The following is an 18,781-nucleotide window of genomic DNA, read 5'->3' on the forward strand; positions in this document are numbered from 1 at the left end:
TTTGGTGTTCAGTAAACAATGGAGAATGTAAACAAGATCACAAGAGACTGATAAATGAGTAATGCAAAAAACAGAACAAAGAAAGTAAGAAAGGTGGCACTGAAAGAAAAACACTGAAGGTAGTAATGTGGTCTGTTCATAGAAATGCAGACTGAAATAAATCAGAATGGGAGCTAGTATGACATTCCAATCAACAGAAGAGTTAAGATATTTCTTTTTTTATTTCTAGTTGGCTGGTTTTTAAGCAGGGAAAATTAAAATGGCATAGTCAAAGCACGTACTGCCACGGGTCTAATGAACTTGGACCTACAGTTAGGGACCACTGCTCTACCATAAAGCTCCATGTGAGATAGGACTACATTTGCCTCTTCTTCACTGTCCCTCAAGTGCTAGGAGAATCCTGATAGTCAGCAAGTCCCTAATGCTCCCAACCAAAAGCCATGAAGAAAAAGAAAAAATTAAAAAGTCTATGATGCATTTTTTCTTTTTCAAGATGGGGGTCTTGCTGTGTTATCCTAGACTCAAGAAATCCTCATGCCTCAGCATTCTCAGTAGCTAGGATTACAAGCACACACCCCTAAGCCTGGCTTGATGGCACATTTTCTGTGAGGCTTTAGACTTAGGTATTTTCCTTATTTTAGTCTTGCAGACTTAGTCTTCACTTGCTTACTTGGCTAACTATTCACATTTCCGATGAAAATAAGAGGCTCAGAGGTAAGAGCTTCATTCCAACTTCTGGACAACTGAGGCATTTATGTTATTTATCTAAGGACCAGAGTTCAAAATAGTCCAAATACCACAATATATTAGGAATTGCAACATATACACAAAATCAGAAAAGTAAACATAAACTAACAATACCTAAGTATTTGTTTGGTGAAGGGTTGGGGATGTGTATTTGGTTTGGTTTGGTTTTGCTTTTGAGCCAGGGCCTTACTATGCAGCCCAAGATGGCTTTAAACTAGTGATCTTCCTGCAGCCACCTTCCAGTGTTAGCAGGCATGCACTACCATACCAGTCTTGGATATTTTTTTATTTAAAATAAGATTTATCTTCAAGAACAAAATATCCAGTTATTTATTTAGAAAGAATAAGAAACATGTTCTCCTTCTTTTGAGAGTTCTCTGTTCAGATACATAAGTCATTTGTAAATTGGGTCATCGTTTTCCTGCTTGTTTTTTGTTTCTTGTATAGTCTGGGCATTAATCCTCTGTCCCATGAATAGCTTGTGAAGATTTTCTCTCACTCTGTAGGCTTCCTCTTCATTCAACTGGTTGTTTCCTTTGTTGTACAGAAGCTTTTTGATTTAAGGAGGTCCCATTTGTCAATTGTTGACCTTAATTCTTGAGGTCCTATTTAGAAAGTCCAAAAGGAAACTGCACCTATATCTTGTAGCGTATTGCCTCTGCATTCTTCTAACAGTTTCAGCATTTCAGGCTTTACACTGACGTCTTTTATACATTTGGAGTTGACTTCCATGCAGGGTGACATATTTGGGTCTAATTTCATTCTTCTACACATTGAGATCCAATTTTGCAGCACAATTTGTTAAAGATTCCTCCAGTTTGTGTTCTTGGTATCTTTGTCAGGTAGCCATAATTGCATGAACTCATGTTCGGGTCTTCTAGTTTGTTCCACTGACCTACAAGTCTGTGTGCGAATGTCATGCTGTTTTTATGACTATAACTCTGTAATAGAGATCAAGGTCTGGTATGGTGATTCTTCCCCAGGACTGCTATGGCTATTCAGAGTTTTTTGTGTTTCCGTATGAATTTTAGGATGGATTTTTCTATTTCTGTGAAGAATGTCATGTGGATTTTGATTGGGATTGCACTGAATCTGTAAACTGCTTTTGATAAAATAGTATTTTTACTGTGTTAATTCTAGCAATCCATGAGAATAGGAAATCTTTCCATTTCCTTGTATCTTCCTCAATCTCATTCTTCAAATATTTAGAGTTTTCACTGGAGAGATCTTTAATGTCTTTGGTTAGATTTATCCCTAGATTATTTTTTTCATTAGGTTACTGTGAATGTTGTTTCCCTGAACTCTTTCTCTGATGGCTTCTGATTTGTATGTAAAAAGGCTACATATTTTTGTAGATTGAATTTGTAACCTGCCACTTTGTTGAAAGTGTTGATCATTTCTGGAAATTTTCTGGTGGAATTTTTAAGATCTTATGTACGATACCATATCACCTGCAAACAGGGATAATTTGACCTCTTCTTTCCCAATTAGTATCCCTTTAATTCCCTTCTCTTGTCTTATTGCTCTAGTTAGAGTCTCAAGCACTCTATTGTAAAGGAGTATAGATAGCAGACAGGCTTATCTGGTTCCTGATTTTATTAAGGGAATGCTTCAAGTTTTTCTCCATTAACAATGATGTTGTTGGCTGTGGGTTTGTTGTGTATAGCCTTATTATATTGAGGTGTGTTCCCTCCAGTCCAATTTTCTCTAGAACTTTTATCATGAATGCATGTTGGATTTTCTGCATCTATTGAGATGACCATGTGATTTTTGTCTTTAAGTCCATTTATACGATTTACTACATTTATTGACTTACATATATTGAACCATCCCCTACATCTCTGGAATAAAGCCTACCTGATCATGGATGATCTTTTTGCTGGGTGTCTATATACAATTTGCAAGCATTTTGTGGACAATTTTTGAGTCTATTCATTACGGCTACGGGCCTATAGTTTTCTTTTTTTGTTTTGCCTTTTCCTAGTTTGGGTATTAGAGTAATACTGGAGTCATAGAAGGAGTTTGGAGGCTCTCCTTCTGTATCTATCTTTTTGAATAATTTAAGTAGTATTGATTGTAGATCTTCGAAGGTCTGGTAAAATTCTGCTGTAAATCCACCTGGGCCTGGGCTTTTTCTAGTTGGGAGGCTTTGTATCACTTTTTTTATTTCCTTATTTGCTATAGGTTGTTTAAGCAGTTGATTTCTTTTTGGTTTAACTTTGGTGGTTTCCCTGAATCTAGAAATTCATGTCTTTTAATAATGGCAATTAACACAAAAATGCACAATTAGCCAATGTACAAAGAACAAGAGGCTACAGAGTACTTATCCCTGAATAGGACACCTATTTCAAACCTCTGCCTCCCAAGGCTCAGGGATCATTTCAGAAGAGGAGGAAAGACTGTAAGAGTCAGAAGGGGTAGACAGCCACAAGGAAACAGAGTCTTACAGACAGGTGGTCATTTACTCATATGAACTCATAACAATGGCGACAGCATGCACAAGTCCTATGTAAACTCAAACCAGACAAAATCCCAGCAGTCATGGAGAACTGGGTAAGAAATTCAAACTAACTTAAGGAACTTTTGGCAACTGATGGCTTCTGGGAGGGGGAGACAGTGTCCTATAGAGATAGGATTCTTGGTTGGCCCAGTGGATGGACCCATACTGAAGGACATTTGTGAACAAACTCTATAGGCTGTTTTATAAAGATTTTTTAGGACATGAAATTAGAAATTTAGAAATTTCCTAATGGTCAGTATTCAACATTAAGGTGGGAATTATGGGAAACAATCCTTACAATAACCAAAAAATCCCACACACCCAACTGCCATTTGTTGCAGGGACATTCAGCAGCAATTAGGAAGCCAGTGGCATCTCTGACATGCACTCTGTCAAAATGCTCTACAGGGCTAATGACAGAATGCAGATACTTGCTTCAAAAGCCTTCTTCTGGTGGAAGTCACAAGGTAGAACTAGCTAGTGGCAACAGGGACGGATAAAATGTTCTTCTACTAACAATATATATTATATGTTTACTATAGACACGGAAAACATAACACAGATGTCCGAGATACAGGATCTGCTTTTAAGAATACAATTTTTAGCCGGGCATGGTGGCACACACCTTTAATCCCAGCACTCAGGAGGCAGAGGCAGGCGGATCTCTGTGAGTTCAAGGCAGCCTGGTCAACACAGTGAGTTCCAGGACAGCTGGAAAAAGACCAAAAAAAAAAAAAGAATACAATTTTGCTAGAGCCAGAATAAACACATACAGGCACATGTGTTAATACATATTTAATGACAATATAAACTAATATATAATTTATTTCTTTAGGAATCATTTATTAAGGGGTTGGAGAGATGGCTCAGTGGTTAACAGCACTGACTGCCTTTGCAGTGGATCCAGGTTCATTTCAATTCCCAGCACCCACATTACAACTGTCTGTAACTCCAGTTCCAGGTTATCCAACTCCCTTTTCTGATCTCCATAGGCACTGCACAACATGGGTACACTTACATACATGCAGGCAATATACACATATACATAAAATAAGAATAAAAATTTTTTAAAGAATCATTTATTAAGCAACTACTATGTGCTAGTCACCCTGCTGAACCTTAGAAAAATAAAAATTCTCTTCAAAATCAAAATCTAATGAAAAAACAAGTATATGAAGTATAAGACAGGTAGTGTAATAAACAGATGTTCTTGACACTAGTCTCTGCTAATCAACCTTACAGATTAACCTGTATTCTCTATACTTTTGAAAACACTGTCCAAAGAAGTAGGTAAGAAGCCCCCAAACCAGCTGAGGAACTATTGGCAACTGAAAACTACTGGGAGAGGAAGAGTTGGTTTTCTTTAAAAGTATAATCCTGGGTAGGTGAACCAGACTCTAGTGGATGTACCCACATCAGAGGGCATTTGGGGACACAAACTTGACTCATTAGGCCTTTAAAAAAAATAGCATGGAACACACGAAATCAAGCAGGGGGTAATAAGGGGAAGAGGTCTAAACATGATAAAATGCAGTGTATGAAATCTGTAAAAATTCAATTTAAAAAAAAACACTATCCAAACCCCAGATTATTAGTCACCACTAAGAGGACATTCTTTATAGTTCATCCATACACTTTGATTTCCACAGAATTGTATAGGCTCATCAAGAGTGAGCTGGTTTTCCTGATGAAAGTGTTTATGTCATTGTTACTTGTTTACCTGAGTTAACTGGGTAATTCCAGCATTACATAAACCAGTAAATTATAGATATGAAAACAAACAATGGAGCTGGAGGTACAGCACAGTTGTAGAGTGATAGCTGGAAAAGGGGAAGAGGAAGGAAGGAAAGAAGGAGGGATGGGAAGGAGGACACTGGAAAGGCAAGAAAAAAAGGGGGGGACTTTCAAACTAGATGTGGGAGAAACAACTGCATAACACTAGGGAAAGGGTCACAAAAATCCTAAAATTTTGCCTTACTGTGCTTTACTAAAGGAAAACCAAAACCAGAAATCATAAACGGTACATTATAATTGTGGTTTATTCAAGAATGACAACAGAGAACTCTAATTGGTATTCAAAAAAAATGAAGAATGGATAAACTTGATTTTACACTGACAAAAAACTATACAAATTATTTTCAACTTAAAATTTTTAAGGTATTTGGGTGCTGGAGAGATGGTTCTGTGGTTAAGAGGGCTTACTGCTCTTGCAAGAGGTACCATGCTTGGTTCCCAGAACCCACATCAGATAGCTCACAACTGTATATAACTCCAGTTCTAGTGGATCTGACGCCCTCTTCTGGCCTCTGTGGGCACTGCACACACGGGTGCACTTACATACATGCAAGCAGAACACTCATACACATAAATTTTTTCAAAAGAAAAAAAAATTTAAACACTTAAGGGACTGTTTTAACCGTCTTTTCTGATTAGATGACAGCCACCAGTCTGGACGTGTTAAACACTTCTGCTTTATAGACGTTCCCAAGGAGCACAGCACTTCCTTGTGTCTGGAAGCCAGACAGGCTTTCCAAAAAAAGTACACAGAATATTGATAATGAATAGAAATTCAGCAGGCAGACAAGAGGAAAGAACACATTCCCTACACTGACCCAGAAACATGAAAAAAAAAATGAAAATGTCAAAATATTTCCTTCTACTTAGCAAGCCCAGAGCTACGATTCTTTTTCTATAACATAGTATTTATCCTTTGTAGTAAAATTTATTATCTTTTTATTAGGGAATGATTTATACTGACCACATTTAGTTTTACAAAGGTTAAATTTTACATGTAAAATACTTAGTACTGTATGTGACACATGGTACTCAATAAACAAAATTATTACTGCATTTGGAGGGTAAAGAAGAAAGCAAACAATGTACTGTCTTGAATTACTAGGACAATGGATACCTTTCCTGACTAAGCCTATTCTTTTACACTCAGTGTGCTGACCCAGATCTCCAAGCTCCTCCTCCTAGCTTTATTGGACTCCACATTCCTTAGGAGCAGGTTTGGGCTGTGCCTACTTTAGGCTCCTTTGCTCACTGCATAACCTTCTCATTCAGGAAGCATAAACAAAACAAAACAAAATCAAGAACCAGTCACACTGGGCTGTAATTTTCTAACAGGTAGAACTGGTATCGTCCTATAGACTCTGACATCATGTTTGTTTTTCCAAAGTAGATATTCTGGTATTGGATCCAATTTCTGCCACATGTAAATGGGTGCTAATGGAACTTGTGTGATCAGGAGTGAAATTTTCTCTCTGGTCTTTTCCTTGGAAAGGATTTTCCAGTGCACTTATGCCAAGAACCTATTTGCCACACCGCAATACCTGTTCCATCCAACCATATTCCATACTTCCCAGGGTTTCCCTTCATGGTTCCTATTCCCCTTCTTTTCTTCTCAATTCAACTCCAAATCCTTTCTTCTTCCTACATACTGCCTCTACATACTGCTTACTATACAAAAACCTTTCCTTCTTTTCAATATTTTGGAATACCCATAATCTTGTTTAGATAAAGTACTTACATAATAAAAGCTAAACTTTACTACCTTAAATTATTTTCTGCATAAGAGCAAATACACAAGTGACATATTTATTACTCTGTCCTAATACCAATTACATAAAACAGGTGAAGAAAAACCTAATACCCAAAGCATTATACAAAGTCTGATTTATAATCAATATATACAAATGATATTAAACTATAGATTACTGAACCTAATAAAGCTCTAGCTTTAGTACAAGCTGAAAGACTCCAAATTTGCAGGACTTATTTTACTTTATTTTTATGTGTGTGTCACATGTGTGGAGGCCAGAAGAGGGCATCAGATCACCTGGAGTGGGAGTTACAAAAAGTTGTGAGTTACCCAATATGGGTACTGGAAACAGAACTCAGGTCCTCTGCAAGAGCAGTATATGCTCTTACCCTCTGAGTCATCTCATCAGCCCCAGAATTTTTTTTTAAAGGAAATAAACATTTTATTTCAGTATTCTCTTCAGAAAAATAAAACTATTAAAAGAAATTCAGGGGGGTTGGAGATGTAGCTCAGTTGGTAGAATGCTTATCTAGCATGCCCAGAGCCCTAGGTTCAATCCCCAGCACCACATACCAGGTTTGGTGGCACATGCCTGTGTTTGAGTGCACATCCCAGCACTCAGGAGATAGTGGAAAGAAGATCAGAAGTTCAAGAACATCCTGAGATACACAGAGAGTTCAAGGTTAGCCTAAGCCATGTGAAATCCTGTCCAGGAGGGAGGGAAGAAGGGAAGGAGGGAGGGAGGGAGGATGGACATATATACACAGAAAGAGAAATTGTAGACAATACATTGTTAAATACTTTTGGAGAACACAAATTGTTAAGACTTATCTTGAGTACCCAGCTATATCATTTATTCAGTATACCATTGTTCAATTTGGAAAAAAAAATCTTTTCAAGTGATAAGGATTTAAATTATAGTTAGTTGCCACTCAAACACACGTAATCATAAATACTATAATTTTCTTGGCTCTTTCAGATCAGAAGCAGCTACACAGAGGAATCAATAAAATGAGAGGCTATGAGACAGAAAAAAGTCCCAGACTAGGGACTAAGAATCCTCAGTTCAAACTAAGTCTACACTAACTCTGAGTGACCTGGGACAAATTACTCAGCTCTCTATGACTCCAGAGATAAAATAAGGGATGAGACTGCTAAAATTCTAAGGTTCTTTCAAAGACAAAATACTCTTAGTCGAAAGAAGGGGACAGAAGAGACTGGAGAGATGGTTAAGAGCACTGGCTGCTCTTGCAGAGGACCTAGGCTTGGTTCCCAGCACCCACATGGCTAACAACCATCTGTAACTCCAATTCCAGGGAATCCGAAGGCCTCTTCTGGCCTCTGTGGGCACTGCACAACATGGATGCACTTAACATACATGCAGACAAAACATTCATATACATAAAATAAAAATAAATTAATCAAAAAAAATTTAACGGGACAGAAAATGAGAAGTAGAAATACAGGGCAGGGAGGGGAAGGTCTCGAATTCTACAACTGCAAGTGCTTAAATAAAATAAACAGACGATTATACTAACATCCTTTAGGGGTTAAAAATGTGTGCACTGTCTTCTCTCTCTGCCTTGGCTCCCCATTTTTTGCATCTCTTCTACCCTCTTCAGTTTCTCTTTTTTCTCTGAACTCGAAATGTCCAATGTACACAAACTTATCACTACCACTATTGCTATCTCTGCCCTATCCTTTGTATCACCACATACTTTATTGCTCTTTAACCACATCTTACAGGGAAAAGAGAACACAGTAGCTACTATGACAAATGGAACGCTTAAACTGCTGACTTCTGAAACATGATTTAATAGATAAATTAATGTATTCTGTCCATAGACATCCCACTAGACAATCATTATGCACCTAGAATTTTATATACTTAATTTTTAAAATCACATTTACTTCAGTGTGGCTGTGGGTATGTGTGCATGCCACAGCACACGTGTGGGGGTCAGAGGACAACACTCAGGAGTCAGTTCTCTCATTACACCATGTAGGTCCCAGAGCTCAAACTCTGGTCCTCAGGCTTAGCAGAAGGTCATTTACCAACTGAGCTATCTCACTGAACCATACTCCTATTTTTTAAGTCTTTTAACTATCCTGCTTGGTTTGTATATCATCACTAACATTTTACAAATAAAAGAGAAACCTAAAAAAATTAAAAATCAGAACTAACAGAGCTATCTGGTTCTAAGGCCCATAAACAACAGCCAAGTTACAATAATCAAAAGACTGCTTTATCATTTGGCCAAGCAACCCAGGTAAGACTCTCCAAAGATCTCAAGGGCAATTTTATTTTTAATGGCCCCAAAGTAAAACTTGGACACCATTAGTAGCATTCATAAATCAAAAAGTGTAACTGACATCAAGTAGAGAGCAACATGGGAAAAGGAAATGTGTCCAGATTATTTGGTCTTCCAAACACTCCTCAAAGACTGTAAAATGAAGGGCTTGTTTTAAATTCTGCCTAAATTATCAAGATTTTAGAGAAAAACTGGAGGTTTCCCCCCTACTACTGGAATCAAAGAAATGTGGATAGAGAAATTAAAATTTTGAGATGACTGTGGTGATGCATAATCTTAGCACTCAGGAAATGAAGGCAAGTTTCATGGTGGTGCACACCTGTAGTCCCAGCACTTGGGAGGCAGAGGCAGGTGGATCTCTGTGAGTTCAAGGCCTGCCTGGTCTACATAGTGAATTCCAGGCCATCAGGGGCTGCAGGGAGACCAAGTCTCAAAAAAAAAAAAAAAAAAAAGGCAGTTTTGTATTAAACAGGCACATCTCTTGATATAAAGAAGTGTAAAGGTATTTTTTTTCACCCAGATAAATAGTAAGAACTGATTCAGTTTGTTTCTCCATTGCTGTGACAAAATACCTGACCAATACCAACCTGGGGAAGAAAGGGTTTATTTGGCTAACATTTCATGAGTCACAATTCATCAGGAAGCCCAAGGTAGGAACTCAGGGCAGGAACCTGGAGGCAGGAGCTAGAGCACAGGTCATGGAGGAACACTATTTACTGGCTTGCTCCCCTGGCCCATGCTCAGCATGCTTTTTTATACAACACAGGACCACCTGTCCAGGGGTGGCACCACCCACAGTGGCCTGGGCCCTCCCACATCACTCATCAAAAAAATACCCCACAGACATGGTTACAGGTCAGTCCAATGGAACCAATTCTCCAATTGAGGCTCCCTCTACTCAGGTGTCAAGTTGACAACTAAAGTTATCCAGCACAAGGAGATTCTTACTTGTTAGATTTTGAAACAAAGACCAGAGAATTATGTGTGCAGTAATGGTGTAAGCAACTTTTCTACTGAAAATAGATAAAAATTCTGGATGAAATATTTCTACAATTTTCTTAAAAGTTGGCAAGATAGCAAAAAGTTACCTGGTCAAAAATAAAGGGAACCCAGTTATGTCAGAGAACAAAAGCCACTTTTACCCCTTTTGTATGTAGGTCAATCAGAACAAATCCAAACATCAGTTTAGACAGACTTATAGAAACCGAAGAGCAAAAAACCCAAAGAACTTGGGGTTGGAGGGATGGCTCAGCAGTTAAGAGCACTGACTGTTCTTACAGAGGACCTGGGTTTGATTCCCAGCACCCACATGGCGGCTCACAACTGTCCATAACTCCAGTTCCAGGGGATGCCATGCCCTCTTGACACTGCACAACACGGGTGCACTTACATGCAGGCAATATACTCATACACATAAAAAAGAAACAAAACCAAGGACCCCAGATCATCCAGAGTGAACAGACTAATAGGTAACATTCCTTACGCTTAGACTAGACACTGAAGGCTTCATATCCTCCAGGCAAAGATGGCAAAAGTATACTGGCTCTCAAATATATTTACAACCAAATTCTCATCAGATGAGTGGCCTAAATGTCTTAAGCAATAAATTTTCTTTAAAGTAGTTTTGGGCTAGTAATGCCTACCAACATCTACCAAAAACAAATGCAAAACCTTTCTAAGTTGAAATTAGTCTTATACTTTTCCAAGGACAGTAAGTAGCACACAGAAATAAACCAAAAATACTAAGAAACTGGTAAGTCATCAAGCGCAAAAATCAGTAGGATCAACCCACGAACCACACAAAAGTACCTCAAAGACTCCTCAAATATGAAAACTACATGGACACCAATATAAAACAATTACTTACTAGAATTAAAGAATAAAAGATCATCCTGGAAGTATCTGCAAAAACCAGGACATTATCAAAACAAAAACCAAATGAAACAAAATAATCAGATCTGAAAAAGAACCAAAACAAGTATCAACAATAACCTAGACTACATAGTCACAATAGACTGAACTGAACAGCAGAGAGAAAGAATGGATTGAAAAAGAAGTCAGAATAAATTATCCGGAATAAAGGAGAGAGATAAAAAGACAGAAAATATAGAGAAAAAAAAAGGAGAAGGCCTAAGACATATGTATAATCAAGACATAAATAGAGAGGGAAAGAAAAAGCAATAAAGGGCCTATCCAAAGAAATTATAACTGAAAATTCTGTAAGACTAAGATTGAAGGAGTCTAACAAAATCCCATATTCTGAAGAAAAAAAAAATCAATGAAATACAAAATATACCAGAGAAGAAAATTAAATGTATCTAGCAAACTACCAAGTAGTAAAGTTTCCATAGATATTTTAAATAAAAAGAAAAACAATAGGTATCAATATGGTTCTGATTACCTCAGGTTATAAATATAAAATGAGATATTTAGACTGGGTTTGGTTAGATGGTAGAGGGCACACTTAGCATGTGCCAGAGCTAGGTTCAATCTAAAGGGGGGTGGGGAGAGGAGGAGGAGGAGGAGTGGGAGGAAAAGTATTTGAAAAGGCTTTTAAAAAAGAAAAAGCCTGTCAAAATATCTGGAGACAAAATTTACAGAACTTATACAAAACCTATTTCATTTTGGGCCATTTAACCTATCCTGTTACTTAAAAAGTTTGGAGTTATTTGCAAAGTTCATTCCACCTCAAAGATTACTGTCATTATATATTTCAGTCAGTGGGCGTTGATTCAAATTATAATAGTTGGCTGCCTAAAAATAAAGTGCTAGCTATCATCAGAAAGAACAATGGAAATTAACATAAATTATATCTCAAATTCTATAAAAAGCCATCCATATATTGAATTCTAACACATACTAAAACTACCAAATTCTTTATATACACTATGTGTATGCATGTGTATATATGTGAAACAGGAAAAAAAAAGCATTCATCCTCAATCTTTTTCTCATATTTGAATCACCTAAAAGTTTTTTAAAATGCTAGGGTCCTGATTTCTATGATTCTGATTTAACTGGTCTGCAGTAGACCCAGGGAATAGGTATCTTAAAAAATTTCCCCAGAATATTCTAAAATCGAAGTTACGGTTGAGAAACATCGAACTAAAATGACAAATTAAAGGGTATGTTTTAAAAGAGCAAAATCTCTGTAATCTTTGCAATATATAAAAGATCGTGAAATTATCAAGTATATTAATAGAATTTAAAAAAATGAACCTGCTCACAAAATGATACAATGAGATGTTCCAAACATTAAAGTAGTTTAAAACATCAATAAAATAGATGGTTAGTTTTATAAAATGATTAGAAAATGTATACAATTTGTTACCCAAGATGTAATGAAAGGTAAGACAATTATATTCAGGAAAGTGTAGCCACTTGGTGGGTTATTAAGAAAAGCAAGTATATTCAAAGTATATAATCAATAGTTTGGTTTTCTTTTTTGTTACTTTTTTTTTTTTGAGTCAGTCTCACTGTGTAGATGAGGCTGGCCCCGAACTCGCAGAGATCTGCCTGCTCTGCTTCTCTAGTGCTGAGATTAAAGGTGTATGCCACGATGCCCAGCTTTAAGGAACATTTATAATCAATGTTTTGAGCAGACACTGAGGACTACCATTCATTCCTATTACATGACTTTAGTACCAGCACCAGACCCAGAATAACAGACCGCATAGTCTCAGGAAGGCACCAACATGCTCTAGCTTGAGACAAGTTTATGACTGAAGAGTATGAAGAGTGAGAGTAACATCATGTATTTGCTACCATTATTTAGCACTTACTTACTTGAATGTCTCTACTAGGTACATTAAAATAATCTCAATTCTCACATGGTAATTTATTATCCTTACCTTACACATGAGGCACATAAGGTCTTATAGGCAAAGAATACAATAGTAAGTTTTAGAGTAAGAATTTAAACACAGGTCTATGTCATGTTGCCTTTCATGAAATGGGAAATAATTGTAACAAAAAATGGTCATTTTAAAGAACGTACATTTTTTCATTTAAATGCTCAGTAAATCTTCTCAGCTGTCTTATGAAATTACTCAGTAAAAATTCATTTGAATCATTTCCATTCCCCCTTTCTCAAACCTCATGTTTTATCCCTTAACACATCCTGCTAGTTCTGTCTTCTGTGTTCATTAAGTTACTATAATTTGATAATGCATCAAAATATACATGCAAAAATCTCACCACTACCACCCTCTCAACTCAGATCCCCTGCAACCTTTACCCACCTTCCCAAGCCCACTCTGAGTTCTTGCAAAGCCTTCTTTTGAAAGATGCTCTCTGTTCAAAACATTCCAATGGATGCCCAACCTTGCCAAGGTAAAACCCAGTTGTTTATATGTTGGAAACAGGGACTGAACCTAGGGCCTTGTATATTCTGGGCAAGCACTATACCACTGGGCTATATCTAAATTCTCTTTTTGCTTTTTATTAGGGGCTGGCCTCACTAAGTTGCCCAGGTTAGCCTTGAGCTCACTCTGTAGTCCAGTCTGGCCTTGAATTTGTGAACTTTCCCCCTCAGCCTCTCAAGTAGCTGAGATTTACAGACCTGTGCCACTAGACCCAGCCCAAATTTGAAGTCTTTACAACGGGCAGGATCCAGTCTCAGTGTGTGTGTGTGTGTGTGTGTGTCTCTCTCTCTCTCTCTCTCTCTCTCTCTCTCTATATATATATATAAATCTGGCATAATTTCTTCCACTCTCTTCCTCTACATACCACATTTGCCTTCTTGTTGTTCCTTGGACAGTCTAAGCAGTCTCCCTTCTCCTGGTTGCTTTGATTCTTTCAGGACCTTGAATCACCTTTTCAGATTCTAGCACATATGATACCCTACCAGTGAAGGCTTACTTCCCACCCCCTTTATCATATCAGAGCATATAATAATACTTTCCAGCATTTCAGTTTTTATCACTATTTATCTGACCCCATGATTTAAATTTCATGACATACAATCTTGTATCTTCGCCATGCCTAGAACAGGATCTGGCATGAAGAATATACTTGGAAAATATTTGCTAAGTGATAATATAAATCATTAATGCCCAAACCCAAATTCACAAATACTCCAGCACAAAGCCTCTAAACCACCTGCCCTCTAGTACTCAGCCTGCACAATTCTAGCACTTACCCATAGATCTGAGAGCCTCTTCCATCCACACACATATATCATCAAAACCTAGGGCTATTAATTTTTGTTTTTAAAAAAATTCCTTTAAAACATATTATTTATTTGTATTTTATGTATATGAATGTTTTGCCGCATGGGTATGTTACACCATATGCATACAGTGCCCGTGGAGACCAGATGAGGTTGTCAGATCCCCTGGAACTGGAGTTACAGGTGGTTCTGAGCATTCCTGTGGGTTCCAGCACTGAACCAAGGTCCTTCACAAGAGCAGCAAGTGCTCTTAACCACTGAGCTATCTCTACAGTCCCTAATTTATCTTTTTTTTTTTTTTTTTGGTCTTTTTGAGACAGGGTCTCCCTGTAGCCCCGGCTGTTCTGGAACTCACTATGTAGAACAGGCTGGCCTTGAACTCACAGAGAGCTGCCTGCTTCTGCCTCCCGAGTGCTGGGATTAAAGGCATGTGCCACTATGCCCGGCTAATTTATCTTTTTATTTATATGCTTGCTTTCCCGTAAGTGAAATCACTGTCAACTACTGAACCTTAGATTCTCAGTACTTCATAAAGTTTTTTTCTCTTGTTTTTCTCTACATGCGCAGTTAACTCTTTTCTCATGCTGTTAAGAAAGTTAATCTCCCTTCCAAATGACAGTCTGATTCTTCTACATACTGTTTATGTGTACCGTATTAATTAGGATACATGCTTCTTTGGGATCTCCAGGACGTTTCACACATAAAAAATATTCTCAAATATTTTTAGAATTCTTTCTCTAATTCTTTTTACAAATGCAAAACTCAGTAATATCTTGATCATATTTTTATTCCCTCATGATCACAAATTCTCACTGGGGGTGGCAGGTGTATTAAGTAAGATGCAAGGAAGAAACAAGAAAATGTTGATACAATGTGTCTCCTCCTTCACTTCTCAATACCTGAAGGAGACAGGAAGTGATAAAGACAGTCCAAGATGGATGAGACCTTGGAGTGCCTTTCATATCTCAGCTCTGGTAACTTGAAAGAGAAGAGCAGGCCTGACAGGTTCCTGAAGGGACAACTGAGACTGCATCTTAAATGCACTTTTGTTGGCTTTGGTGTTAATGACTTCAGCAGAGATTTGAAAATTAAAAGAACACAGACTGATGGACACTTATCTCAACACAAATCATGCAACTTTTTATTTTTTTATTTTTTTGGTCTTTTAGAGACAGGGTCTCCCTGTAGCTTCAGCTGGCCTAGAACTCATTATGTAGCTCCAGCTGGCCTGGAACTCCCTATGTAGACCAGGCTGACCTGGAACGCACATAGAACTGCCTGCCTCTGCCTCCCGAGTGCTGGGATTAAAGGGATGCACCACCACGCCCGCAGGATGGTCTGAAACCTTCAGAGCTCTTACAGACAGGAAGATAAGCACTGTTTTATTGCTTGTTTTTAACCAAATTAGTGTCATTTGTTTTACAGCCCCTAAACTGGAAAATAAACTAAAATTTAAGCAGCTACATATAAAAACCATTTCCAACAACATTAAAGTTAGACCCTGCCTTCAACACTTCCTTGAACCTGAGATCCACAAGCTCGGTTACACAATGCACTGCTAATGGTAAATGTGCAAGTACCCGACTTTTGGAGGTCTTATATTGGTCATCTGGGTACAGGATCAGTCATTATGAGAAAAATTACAAGAATCAAATAGACAAGATGTTAATGTAAGGTATGAAAAGTAGGTATAAAAAGTCACCAAAGAATAGACATGTAATTGTAGAAACAAAAAAAATCATACAGGCCACTCCCTTTCTTCATCCAACTGCCCACACCCATTTCCCAGAGGCCTTCCCTGTCTATGCTATCTAATGCTGTTCCTATCACTCCACTGTACACAATGTAGCAACTGCAGGCCACGTGGCATGTTGTTATTTATTGACTGTCATCTGACTAGAACATAAGCTCCATGAGGGCAGCAGTTCTGTTGATTTTGTAGAAGCACAAGGGTGGCACTCAATGATCATGTGTTAAAAAAGTAAATGATGAAACTGAAGCCCACAGAGGTCACAGGATTTCCTCAAGGTCACAGAGCTAGCAGCAAGCACAGCCTTTATTATAGATCTATCTACTGTACCCTTGCCTATCTGCACTTTCCACACACTTGAACCTCACCAAAGTAGTCTGTTTCTGTTTGAGCATAGGAGCTCTTCAGCAGATTTCTCTTTTGGTTTTTGTGCCAAAAAGTAACTGACCAAAAAAGTGACTCTTCAAGTGCTTACAAACAAGCTAAAACTGTGCTCAAATTTCATAAGCATATAGGATTAGCCCATAAAACAGAAAGGCACAACCACTCAGCTCTTTAAGTTCCTCCTGAAATTGGTGTTTTAAAAGTTTTAACCAACAGCGACTGAAAATCTACTTACCAACCCAGAATGGCCCGGAAAGTATCACCCTTTCATTCTTTCAGGCCCACAGGGGCTCCACTCTGGATATGCTTTATCTTGCAGATTATGCAAGGCAATGGAACACTGAAGGCCCACTAGTAAAGTACGTGTCAATCTCACAAAACACTGGTCATAAAAATGAACTCTCGGGAAATTTGGGATTCTGTGAAAAGGGACCATGTCTGACCATTCAAAACCTATAAATCTAAACGAAGTGCGGGAAGGGGGTGAACGGGAAGGAAAAGGGTGGAGAAGAAATGTTTACATACATAAACCCGGATCTCATACTGCTAGTAACACTTTGGCCCAATGTCAGCTTCTCGCAGACAGCCAGGGCCTCCCACAACTTGTGTTGACTTCTCTGCTCACCTTCCTTGCAAAGACAGGGGAGCCAACTGCCCAACCCTTTAGCAGGGAACATCTCTAGACCTAGAATGGGACGCGCTAAGAAAAGACGACATGCTGCTCAATGTCTCTCAGCTGTCAATCCAAGCAGCAAAGTAAAAGGAACCATCTAGGATGTGGCATAGCAAGAGTTGAAAGGAGCCTGGGAGTTAAGAGTGGGAAGCAGCCTCCGAAAAGGCGCGGGGAGGGTAAACAACGCATCAGGAGAGGGAGAGGGAAACCCGGGCGAGGAAGTGGGGTCAGGAGAGAGCCAAAGGTGACAGGAGGAAGGAATAAGGTTCTGGAAGGGATGGGCGCGAGGCAAGGGGGAAGGGACGCGAGCCGACGGGGGAAGGGGGAGCAGGGTCCGGGGCGGGGCGGAAGGGAGCGAAGAGGCGGGATGTAGACGGCCAGGCCGGGAGGGTCTTTACCTGCAGCTCCGCCCGCTCCACCTCCCACTGGGCTCTCTCCACCTCGAAGCGGGCCCACTCGTGCTGCAGGAAGTGCAGGATCCCCGGGAGGCTGTACTGGGCTCGCGCCGCCCCCGCTGCAGCTGCCCCGTCGCTAACCGCTGCAGCCTCCGCCAGAGGCCCGAGCCCCTTAGCAGCACCAGCACCCGGGTGGTTGTTGCTGAAGAAGACGCCGGGACCCGCTTGCTCGTCCATGGCGGCCGCACGAACCCGGGGAGCTCTACCCAGGCGCCCAGCAGTGGAGGCAAACGGCGGCGGCCAGCACTGCCTCCTCCTCCCTCCGCCGCTCCCCGCCCACACCCCAGTCAGCAGGGAGCAGCTGCTTAGGCGCCGGGCCGGGCGAGCCCGTGACGGGCCGGGAAGTGGGTCAGCTGCGACCCGCGGGGCTTGCCGGGAAATGTAGTCCCGGGGCGGTGCTCCGAGCTGCGGCCTGTGGGGCTGCGGCTGTCTGGGGCGGGGCTGGGGCCACGCCCCTGCCACGCCCACCTCTCCTGGGCGGTTGGGTGGGGAGCGCGGGTTTTCTCTTTGGCAGGCTGAGGCAGCCTGTACCCTTCACGCGGAAGTTCTCGGGTGGCGCTCCCTGTTGCACATTCAGTCGCGGAAGTTATCACCTAAAATACCAGCTCGAGCTGCGCATCTTTTAGGGCTTCCTGGAGGTTTTGTTAAGAAACAGGCTTAAAGCCTAGCCATCCGGTCGGGCCGCAGGACCGGGTTTCTCCAGCCTACCCCACTCTGCTACAGATCTCTGTCCCAGGGGCTCAAACTTGTTCCCCCATCAGTTTTCCTTTATAAGGGACTCTGATCCTTTATTTTTATGCTAAGACTCAGCATTGCAGCTTTGGAGGCTTCTTTCAAATTTCGATTTGTTAACACCTACTCTGTAAATTCTCTGGGCTTTGGAGCTCCCTTCTCTGTAATAATCCTTCAGTAAATTCTGTAAAAGTTTTACACATCCAAAAAAGTTTGTTCGGCCTCATTTTTCCTACAATTCCTGCGAAGTTTTTACCTAATTCAGTTGAATAAATATTTTGATTGCTGGTTGTATCTGGCGTGGGGGATCTAAAGATAGATGTCACAATTCTTGTTACTAAACGGAGCTTGATACATTTGTAAAGTCACAGTGCCATAAAGCTACACTCTGAAGGAACAAAGTCCCTCTCTGCTCAAGAGCTCTCTTGAATATTCAGGTGCTTGCCACAATCCCAGTTTCTTGGGTGATTAACCTTCATATCAGTCGCACTTCAAAAGTCCTTTCCTTCTACAG

At 39.8% G+C, this 18,781-nt stretch overlaps 1 protein-coding gene across 1 annotated transcript in view; it reads right to left on the bottom strand.

Annotated features, from left to right (window-relative positions):
• The window catches only part of Strn (striatin), a gene marked incomplete in the record, with an annotated part of 106,432 nt that extends 88,563 nt beyond the window's left edge, over positions 1 to 17,869 (bottom strand). The window contains 1 exon segment of the mRNA XM_017795477.2: positions 17,479 to 17,869. Within this exon segment, the coding sequence (XP_017650966.1) occupies positions 17,479 to 17,712 (234 nt within the window).
• Between the last annotated feature and the right edge of the window lie 912 nt (positions 17,870 to 18,781).

The sequence above is a fragment of the Nannospalax galili genome, unplaced genomic scaffold, assembly GCF_000622305.1.
Source record: "Nannospalax galili isolate Female #2095 unplaced genomic scaffold, S.galili_v1.0 scaffold88, whole genome shotgun sequence".
Lineage (NCBI taxonomy): Eukaryota > Metazoa > Chordata > Mammalia > Rodentia > Spalacidae > Nannospalax > Nannospalax galili.